Below are 11,026 nucleotides of genomic sequence, written 5' to 3'. Positions count from 1 at the left end.
AAAGTAAGAGAATCACAAGACTTGGTTTTGCTTTATACTTTGCTTTTAACTTCACTTGGTAAGACATTGATCTGCCATGGCCAAGAACATAGGAACTTTCGTGGACAACCTCAGCTGTTCAATCTGCCACCAGGTGATCAAGGATCCAGTCGTTCTCCAGTCATGTGGCCACAACTTCTGTCGCGCTTGCCTACAAAGGCAATGGGGAGACATGGAAGGTCATGATAAAACATGTCCTATATGCAAGGAGACATTACCTGCTGACATGTACACCTTCAACATTGCACTGGTGGAAAAGGAACCAGAAAATAAAGAAATGGTAAGAAAAATGATGGCTCCTCAGGACATCTCCGACCAACTCACCTGCAGCATCTGCAACAAAACTTTCCGAGATCCAGTTTTCCTGAAGACATGTCGTCACAACTTTTGCCATGAATGTGTGCAAAAGAGATCAACAGCTACAGATCAGGGGGAGATTGTTGTGAATTCTGTGGCTGAATTCACTCCTGTGGTCACAAGTGGTACTGCAGCTTCTGAGCTTCCTCCCTCAGGTGTTCTGGTGAGCTTGTTAACTGCTTCATTACTTAACTCCGCCTGATGCTGCTATCCTTGCTCCTTTTCAATGTTTCAGTGTTGGATCTGAGCTTCTCCTGATTGTTCCTGTGACCTGCTGCTCTGTATAGCTAAGTGCTTTTTGCTTTTTTGTTGCTTTTTTTCTGTCCAGCTTGTCTTTTGTTTTGCTGGAAGCTCTGAGACGCAAAGGGTGTACCGCCGTGCCGTTAGTTCGGCACGGTGGGGTTTTTTTTGCCCCCTTTGCGTGGTTTTGCTTTAGGGGTTTTTGTAGACTGCAAAGTTCGCTTTACTGTCCTCGCTCTGTCCTAGAATATCGGGCCCCACTTTGCTGAATCTATTTCATCCCTACGTTTTGTCTTTTCATCTTACTCACAGTCATTATATGTGGGGGGCTGCCTTTTCCTTTGGGGAATTTCTCTGGGGCAAGTCAGGCCTATTTTTCTATCTTCAGGCTAGCTAGTTTCTTAGGCTGTGCCGAGTTGCCTAGGTAGTTGTTAGGCGCAATCCACAGCCGCTTTTAGTTGTGTTTAGGATAGGATCAGGTGTGCAGTCTACAGAGTTTCCACGTCTCAGAGCTCGTTCTTGTATTTTTGGGTATTTGTCAGATCACTGTGTGCGCTCTGATCGCTAAGCACACTGTGTTTCTGGATTGCCTTCATAACACCTGTCATTAGCAAACATAACAGGAGATAGAGTGCCCCGTATGCAAGCTAACATGCCCCAGGGATGGCTATGTTTTCAACAGAGTCCTGGCCAACCTGTTGGACAGAATAAATCGTCTAGCAAATCAGGAAGAAGGACAAGCAAATGATCCAGTGCATAAATGTGAGGCACACAAGGAGAGGATCACTCTTTTTTGCCTAAATGATGAGACCTTGTGCTGCTTGGTGTGCAGAGACTCCTTCCAACACCAAAGTCACAAGCTGCTTCCACTGACCGAAGCGTCAAATCTAATACAGGTAAGAAAAGCACCAGAATGTGCTGCAAGCCCGAGAACATCAGCAAAGGGTCGATTTATAGTATAGCGTGGTTACATGACCAAAAAGTGGGCAGTGAGCAGGTCACATTGGGGAAAAGTCCCATTCGAGCAGCTGCTGAGAACATCTTTACTATTGTAGAGCTTCACAAGAAGCTTAAAGGGTTATTTATAAAAAAAAAGGAGAGGAAGTCGAGAATACGTAGGAGGTCGTGCATCCAGAGAGAGGAGGTTGTGCATACGGTGAGGGAAATACATATTGATCCCCTTGCTGATTTTGTAAGTTTGCCCACTGACAAAGACATGAACAGTCTATAATTTTAAGGCAAGGTTAATTTTAACATTAAGAGAATATAAAAAATAAAATCCAGAAAATCACATTGTATAAATTATATAAATGTATTTGCATTTACTGTGAGAAATAAGTATTTGATCCCTCTGGCATCAAGACTTAATGGTGGTAAAACCCTTCTTGGCAAGCACAGCAGTCAGACGTTTTTGTAGTTGATGATGAGGTTGGTTTGCGCACATGTCAGGAGGAATTTTGCTCCACTCCTCTTTGCAGATCATTAAGATTTTGCGGCTGTCACTTGGCAGCTCGGAGCTTCAGCTCCATCCATAAGTTTTCTATGGGATTACGGTCTGAAGACTGGCTAGGCCACTCCATGATCTTAATGTGCTTCCTTTTCAGCCACTCCTTTGTTGCCTTGGATGTATGTTTTGGGTCATTGTCTTGCTGGAAGACCCAGCCACGACCCATTTTTTATGTCCTGGCCGAGAGAAGGAAGTTGCGACTCAGGATTTTACGGTACATGGCTCCATCTATTCTCCCATTGATGCAGTGAACTAGTCCTGTGCCCTTAGCAGAGAAACACCCCCAAACCATATTGTTTCCACCTCCATGCTTGACAGTGGGGATGGTGTTCTTTGGGTCATAGGCAGCATTTCTCTTCCTCCAAACACCGAGAGTTGAGTTAATAACCTTAGTATATGATGCCGCGCTTAGGGGAATATGGCCAGAGATGCCGATGTAAAGAATCGGCAGGTAGAACTAGTCACCTACTACCTCAGCGAGTAAAGTAATGCTAGGTGTTGTATCCTAAATAATCTGCATATTGCTAGATGTAGATTGCCCCTAAATATTGCAATAATCTTAATAGGATCTCTTGGTGTCGATCTATCCTTTGATTCCAGCTACTACGTCCGGCCCAACAAACTGACTAAGGGGTTTTGGTACCTCAATAGACACAGGCATATGTGATATGGCACTTACCCTAGTGATGGTGTACCAACGCCTGTGTCATGGATTACATGCGTGTAGAACAACCTCAAGCACTCTTTAATGAAAACATGTCATATATCTTGAATTAATGATGAAACTTTATTCTGGGAATTCACAGCTACGGAAATAGTGTAACAGAAGATATTTGTCTCTTTCTTGGACCAGCACTCCTCCCATTTGGCACAGAATAAACCCTTGAAGAAGGCCTTTATGGCCGAAACATTGGGGATAAATACAGTGGGGCAAAAAAGTATTTAGTCAGTCAGCAATAGTGCAAGTTCCACCACTTAAAAAGATGAGAGGCGTCTGTAATTTACATCATAGGTAGACCTCAACTATGGGAGACAAACTGAGAAAAAAAAATCCAGAAAATCACATTGTCTGTTTTTTTAACATTTTATTTGCATATTATGGTGGAAAATAAGTATTTGGTCAGAAACAAAATTTCATCTCAATACTTTGTAATATATCCTTTGTTGGCAATGACAGAGGTCAAACGTTTTCTGTAAGTCTTCACAAGGTTGCCACACACTGTTGTTGGTATGTTGGCCCATTCCTCCATGCAGATCTCCTCTAGAGCAGTGATGTTTTTGGCTTTTCGCTTGGCAACACGGACTTTCAACTCCCTCCAAAGGTTTTCTATAGGGTTGAGATCTGGAGACTGGCTAGGCCACTCCAGGACCTTGAAATGCTTCTTACGAAGCCACTCCTTCGTTGCCCTGGCGGTGTGTTTTGGATCATTGTCATGTTGAAAGACCCAGCCACGTTTCATCTTCAATGCCCTTGCTGATGGAAGGAGGTTTGCACTCAAAATCTCACGATACATGGCCCCATTCATTCTTTCATGTACCCGGATCAGTCGTCCTGGCCCCTTTGCAGAGAAACGGCCCCAAAGCATGATGTTTCCACCACCATGCTTTACAGTAGGTATGGTGTTTGATGGATGCAACTCAGTATTCTTTTTCCTCCAAACACGACAAGTTGTGTTTCTACCAAACAGTTCCAGTTTGGTTTCATCAGACCATAGGACATTCTCCCAAAACTCCTCTGGATCATCCAAATGCTCTCTAGCAAACTTCAGACAGGACCGGACATGTACTGGCTTAAGCAGTGGGACACGTCTGGCACTGCAGGATCTGAGTCCATGGTGGCGTAGTGTGTTACTTATGGTAGGCCTTGTTACATTGGTCCCAGCTCTCTGCAGTTCATTCACTAGGTCCCCCCGCGTGGTTCTGGGATTTTTGCTCACCGTTCTTGTGATCATTCTGACCCCACGGGGTGGGATTTTGCGTGGAGCCCCAGATCGAGGGAGATTATCAGTGGTCTTGTATGTCTTCCATTTTCTAATTATTGCTCCCACTGTTGATTTCTTCACTCCAAGCTGGTTGGCTATTGCAGATTCAGTCTTCCCAGCCTGGTGCAGGGCTACAATTTTGTTTCTGGTGTCCTTTGACAGCTCTTTGGTCTTCACCATAGTGGAGTTTGGAGTCAGACTGTTTGAGGGTGTGCACAGGTGTCTTTTTATACTGATAACAAGTTTAAACAGCTGCCATTACTACAGGTAATGAGTGGAGGAAAGAGGAGACTCTTAACCCCTTAGCGACCGCCGATACGCCTTTTAACGGCGGCCGCTAAGGGTACTTAAACCACAGCGCCGTTAATTAACGGCGCTGTGGAAAAAGTCCATAGCGCCCCCCAGAGGCCGATTTTCTCCGGGGTCTCGGCTGCCGAGGGTAGCCGAGACCCCAGAGAACATGATTCGGGGGGGTTTTAACCCACCCCGCATTTGCGATCGCCGGTAATTAACCGTTTACCGGCGATCGCAAAAAAAAAAAAAAAAAGCGATCTTTTTAATTTCTCTGTCCTCCGATGTGATCGCACATCGGAGGACAGAGAAAAGGGGTCCCAGGTGGCCCCCCAATACTCACCTATCTCCCCCGATGCTCCTCATGTCTCCCGGTGGGCGCCGCCATCTTCAAAATGGCGGGCGCATGCGCAGTGCGCCCGCCGGCCGGCATCGGGAGAATCTTTGGGGTCTCGGCTGCCGGGGGTAGCCGAGACCCCAAAGAGCATGATCGGGGTCGGTATTACCGACCCCTGTTTTGCGATCGCTGGTAATTAACTGTTTACCGGCGACCGCAAAAAAAAAAAGTAAAGTGTAATTCTCTGTCCTCTGATGTGATCGCACATCAGAGGACGGAGAAATAGGGGTATTCGGGGACCCTAGCATACTCACCTAGGTCCCTGGATCCTCTTGCTGCTCCTCCTGGCCGCCGGCAGCAGAACATGGCGGACGCATGCCCAGTGCGCCCGCCATCTGCCTCCATCTACCGGCCGGCAGGAGAACAGCAGTTGGGGCTAAAATTAGGGGTAGGGTTAGGGGTAGGGTGAGGGGTAGGGTTAGGGCTAGGGTTGGGGCTAAATTTAGGGTTGGGGCTAAATTTAGGGTTAGGGTTGGGGCTAAACTTAGGGTTAGGCTTCTTTCACACTTACGTCGGTACGGGGCCGTCGCAATGCGTCGGCCCGACATACCGACGCACGTTGTGAAAATTGTGCACAACGTGGGCAGCAGCTGTAGTTTTTCAACACATCCGCTGCCCAATCTATGTCCTGGGGAGGAGGGGGCGGAGTTACGGCCACGCATGCACGGTCAGAAATGGCGGATGCGACGTACAAAAAAACGTTTCATTGAACTTTTTTTGTGCCGACGCTCCGCCAAAACACAACTGATCCAGTGCACGACGGACGCGACGTGTGGCCATCCGTCACGATCCGTCGGCAATACAAGTCTATGGGCAAAAAACGCATCCTGCGGGCACATTTGCAGGATCCGTTTCTTGTCCAAAATGACGGATTGCGACGGAATGCCAAACAACGCAAGTGTGAAAGTAGCCTTAGGGTTAGGGTTGGGGCTAAAGTTAGGGCTAGGGTTGGGGCTAAAGTTAGGGTTAGAGCTGGGATTAGGGTTAGGGTTTGGATTAGGGTTGGTATTAGGGTTAGGGTTGGCATTAGGGTTACGCTTGGGATTAGGGTTAGGTTTGGGATTAGGGTTAAGGTTAGGGTTGTGATTAGGGGTGTATTGGGATTAGGGTTAGGTTTGAGGTTAGGGTTGAGATTAGGATTAGGGGTGTGTTGGATTTAGGGTTTTGATTAGGGTTATGGTTAGGGTTGACATTAGGGTTGTTTTGGGGTAAGGGTTGTGATTATGGTTAGGGTTAGTGATTAGGATTATGGATGAGGTTAGGGTTAGGGGTGTGTTGGAGTTGGGTTGGAGCTAGAATTGGGGGGTTTCCACTGTTTAGGTACATCAGGGGGTCTCCAAACACGACAGCCAATTTTGCGCTCAAAAAGTCAAATGGTGCTCCCTCCCTTCTGAGCTCTGCCGTGCGCCCAAACAGTGGGTTACCCCCACATATGGGGCATCAGCGTACTTGGGATAAATTGGACAACAACTTCTGGGGTCCAATTTCTCTTGTTACCCTTGTGAAAATAAAAACTTGGGGGCTACAAAATCTTTTTTGTGAAAAAAAAAAATATTTTTTATTTTCACGACTCTGCATTCTAAACTTCTGTGAAGCACTTGGGCATTCAAAGTTCTCACCACACATCTAGATAAGTTCCTTGGGGGGTCTAGTTTCCAAAATGGGGTCACTTGTGGGGGGTTACTACAGTTTAGGTACATCAGGGGCTCTGCAATCGCAACATAATGCCCACAGACCATTCTATCAAAGTCTGCATTCCAAAAAGGCGCTCCTTCCCTTCCGAGCTCTGCCGTGCGCCCAAACAGTGGTTTACCCCCACATATGGCGCATCAGCGTACTCGGGATAAATTGGACAACAACTATTGCAGTCCAATTTCTCCTGTTACCCTTGTGAAAATAAAAACTTGGGGGCTACAATATCTTTTTTGTGGAAAAAAAAATATTTTTTATTTTCACGACTCTGCATTCTAAACTTCTGTGAAGCACTTGGGCATTCAAAGTTCTCACCACACATCTAGATAAGTTCCTTGGGGGGTCTAGTTTCCAAAATGGGGTCACTTGTGGAGGGTTTCTACTGGTTAGGTACATCAGGGGCTCTGCAAACGCAACATAATACCCGCAGACCATTCTATCAAAGTCTGCATTCCAAAACGGCGCTCCTTCCTTCCGAGCTCTGCCGTGCGCCCAAACAGTGGTTTACCCCCACATATGGGGTACCAGCATACTCAGGACAAATTGGACAACAACTTTTGGGGTCCAATTTCTCTTGTTACCCTTGTGAAAATAAAAATTTGGTGGCTAAAAAATCTTTTTTGTGGAAAAAAAAAATATTTTTTTATTTTCACGGCTCTGCATTATAAACTTCTGTGAAGCACTTGGGCATTCAAGGTTCTCACCACACATCTAGATAAGTTCCATGGGGGGTCTAGTTTCCAAAATGGGGTCACTTGTGGGGGATTTCTACTGTTTAGGCACATCAGGCGTCCGATCTCAATTCCAGCCAATTCTACATTGAAAAAGTAAAACGGCACTCTTTCTCTTCCAAGCTCTGCGGTGCGCCCAAACAGTGGTTTACCCCCACATATTGGGTATCGACGTACTCAGGAGAAATTGCACAACAACTTTAGTGGTCTAATTTCTCCTGTTACCCTTGTGAAAATAAAAATTTGTGGGCAAAAAGATCATTTTTGTAGAAAAAATGCAATTTTTTTTTTTCACGGCTCTACGTTATAAACTTCTGTGAAGCACATCGGGGTTCAAAGTGCGCGCCACACATCTAGATAAGTTCCTTAAGGGGTCTAGTTTCCAAAATGGTGTCACTTGTGGGGGGTTTTCACTGTTTAGGCACATCAGGGGCTCTCCAAACGCGACATGGCGTCCAATCTCAATTCCAGCCAATTCAACATTGAAAAAGTAAAACAGCGCTCCTTCACTTCCAAGCTCTGCGGTGCGCCCAAACAGTGGTTTACCCTCACATATGGGGTATCGACGTATTCAGGAGAAATCGCACAACAACTTTTGTGGTCTAATTTCTCCTGTTACCCTTGTGAAAATAAGAATTTGTGGGCGAAAAGATCATTTTTGTGTAAACAAAAGCGATTTTTTATTTTCACGGCTCTACGTTATAAACTTCTGTGAAGCACTTGGGGGTTCAAAGTGCTCACCACACATCTAGATAAGTTCCTTAAGGGGTCTAGTTTCCAAAATGGTGTCACTTGTGGGGAGTTTCCACTGTTTAGGCACATCAGGGGCTCTCTAAACGTGACATGGTGTCCGATCTCAATTCCAGCCAATTCTGCATTGAAAAAGTCAAACGGCGCTCCTTCACTTCTAAGTTCTGCGGTGCGCCCTAACAGTGGTTTACCCCCACATATGGGGTATTGGCGTATTCAGGAGAAATTGCATAACAAAATTTATGGTTACATTTCTGTTTTTACACTTGTGAAAATAAAAAAAATGGTTCTGAATTAAGATGTTTGCAAAAAAAAGTTAAATGTTCATTTTTTCCTTCCACATTGTTTCAGTTCCTGTGAAGCACGTAAAGGGTTAATAAACTTCTTGAATGTGGTTTTGAGAACCTTGAGGGGTGTAGTTTTTAGAATGGTGTCACACTTCATTATTTTCTATCATATAGACCCCTCAAAATGACTTCAAATGTGATGTGGTCCCTAAAAAAAAATGGTGTTGTAAAAATGAGAAATTGCTGGTCAACTTTTAACCCTTATAACTCCCTAACAAAAAAAAATTTTGTTTCCAAAATTGTGCTGATGTAAAGTAGACATGTGGGAAATGTTATATATTAACTATTTTTCATGAGATATCTCTCTGATTTAAGGGCATAAAAATACAAAGTTTGAAAATTGCAAAATTTTAAAAATTTTCGCCATATTTCCGTTTTTTTCATAAATAATCGCAAGTAATATCGAAGAAATGTTACCACTAACATGAAGTACAATATGTCACGAAAAAACAATCTCAGAATCAGCGGGATCCGTTGAAGCGTTCCAGAGTTATAACCTCATAAAGTGACAGTGGTCAGAATTGCAAAAATTGGCCTGGTCATTAAGTACCAAATTGGGTCTGTCACTAAGGGGTTAAAGAAGAAGTTACAGGTGTGTGAGAGCCAGAAATCTTGATTGTTTGTTTCTGACCAAATACTTATTTTCCACCATAAAATGCAAAATAAATGATAAAAAAACAGACAATGTGATTTTCTGGATTTTTTTTTCTGTTTGTCTCCCATAGTTGAGGTCTACCTATGATGTAAATTACAGACGCCTCTCATCTTTTTAAGTGGTGGAACTTGCACTATTGCTGACTGACTAAATACTTTTTTGCCCCACTGTATCTTCTGTTACACCATTTTCGTGGCTGTTAATTCCCAGAATAAAGTTTCATCATTAATTCAAGATATATGACATATGTTTTCATTAATGAGTGCTTGAGGTTGTTCTACAATATTGACATTACTTTTTCCTCTAAGGCACCAATTTATTGGAGTGTGCAGATTTGACCTTGACCATTTTATATGGATTGCATGCAGCTACGCCCGGCTCTGCCGTTTGGTCCCCGTCACCTTACCATCCGCTTCTCAGCAACTTCACGCTCCAAACAGCACAGCCGGGCATAGCTCCATGCAATCTCTGGCCATGTTCCCCCAATTCATACTTGCACAGAATCGGCACATATTCTGATCAGATTCCAGCAGCTGGGGGACTGCCCTCGCTTATACACTTCTGGCCTGAAAGTCATTAAGTGGTGAGCGCCAGTGTGACTTAATAATTTCAGAGAGTTGAGTTAATGTCAAAGACCTCAATTTTTGTCTCATCTGACCACAGCACCTTCTCCCAATCACTCACAGAATCATCCAGGTGTTCACTGGTAACCTTCAGACGGGCCGCACATGTGCCTTCTTCAGCAGGGGGACCTTGTGGGCACTGCAGGATTATAAACCTTTATGATGTAATGTGTTACCAGTGGTTTTCTTGGAGACTGTGGTCCCAGCTGCCTTGAGATCATTAACAAGTTCCCCCCTGTGTAGTTTTAGGCTGATCTCTCACCCTCCTCGTGATTAAGTATACCCCACGAGGTGAGATTTTGCACGGTGCCCCAGATCGATGTCGATTGACCGTCATGTCGTATTTCTTCCATTTTCTTACTATTGCACCAACAGTTGTCTCCTTCTCATCCAGTGTCTTACTTATGGTTTCGTAGCCCATTCCAGCTTTGTGCAGGTCTATGATCTTGTCCCTGACATCCTTATAAAGCTCTTTGGTCTTGCCCATGTTGTAGAGGTCAGAGTTTGACTGATTTGAGTCTGTTGACAGGAGTCTTTTATAAAGGTGACTATGTAAGACAGCTGTCTGTAATGCAGGTAACGAGTTGATTAGGAGCGTCTGACTGGTCTGTAGGAGCCAGAACTCTTAAAAGTTGGTAGGGGATCAAATACTTATGCAAATACATTTATATAATTTATACCATGTGATTTTCTGGATTTTATTTTTGATATTCTATCTCTCAATGTTAAAATTAACCTACCCTTAATATTATAGACTGCTCATGTCTTTGTCAGTGGGCAAACGTACAAAATCAGCGAGGGATCAAATACTTATTTCCCCCACTGTACATAGAGAGGAGGTTGTGCGTACACTCCTCTGCTCTGTATTGGACAGGGCTGCAGAGCTTCATTCTCAGGATCCTAAAGTTGTGATTTGCGAGATTATTCGGAATCCCAGTGGTCGGACTCCCAAGTGATCAGCAGGTTATCTTTACACTATGCATAGAGGATAGCTTGTTTTTTTAATAAGCCTGATGAAGGAGCTGCGCGCTCCGAAACGCGCGTCGGGGTCAGGCCTGCCGTTCCCTGTACCTGTGCTGCGTATTTGGAGGTATGTTATCCGTTATGGATACGTTAAACTGATATGTAACCCTGTATGTGTACTCCCCATATGAGGGCACTTGCCCCACATCTATTATATTGGTTATTGCTTTATCTTTCATGTGGGGAGATGGCATGCTACTTTATAATCATATAGCAGCACGGTCCTCGGATCCGGTTGTGGTCTGTTGTTTTGCATTGCCATTTGGGTGCATTTGCATCCCCTACTGTACCCCTGTTCTGTGTTTGGTGTATTTTAATGTTTTCTTAATAAAGTGTTTTTTTTTATGGGACCATATGGCTGCCTGTTCCTTTTTGTTTTCCTTAGTGTATTT

General features: G+C 44.4%; 1 protein-coding gene across 1 annotated transcript in view; it reads left to right on the top strand.

Annotated features, from left to right (window-relative positions):
* LOC138646207 (zinc-binding protein A33-like) overlaps positions 1 to 11,026 on the top strand; it is a 30,203-nt gene continuing 19,177 nt past the window's right edge. Inside the window, exons 1-2 of the mRNA XM_069735670.1 lie at positions 1 to 526; positions 1,260 to 1,532. Coding sequence (XP_069591771.1) covers positions 77 to 526; positions 1,260 to 1,532 — 723 coding nt within the window. The 5' untranslated portion in view covers positions 1 to 76. The remainder of the gene's footprint in view (positions 527 to 1,259; positions 1,533 to 11,026) is intronic.

The sequence above is a fragment of the Ranitomeya imitator genome, chromosome 7 (assembly GCF_032444005.1).
Source record: "Ranitomeya imitator isolate aRanImi1 chromosome 7, aRanImi1.pri, whole genome shotgun sequence".
NCBI lineage: Eukaryota > Metazoa > Chordata > Amphibia > Anura > Dendrobatidae > Ranitomeya > Ranitomeya imitator.
Note: the sequence above shows the minus strand (reverse complement) of the source record. Positions and strands in the feature narration are given on the sequence as shown.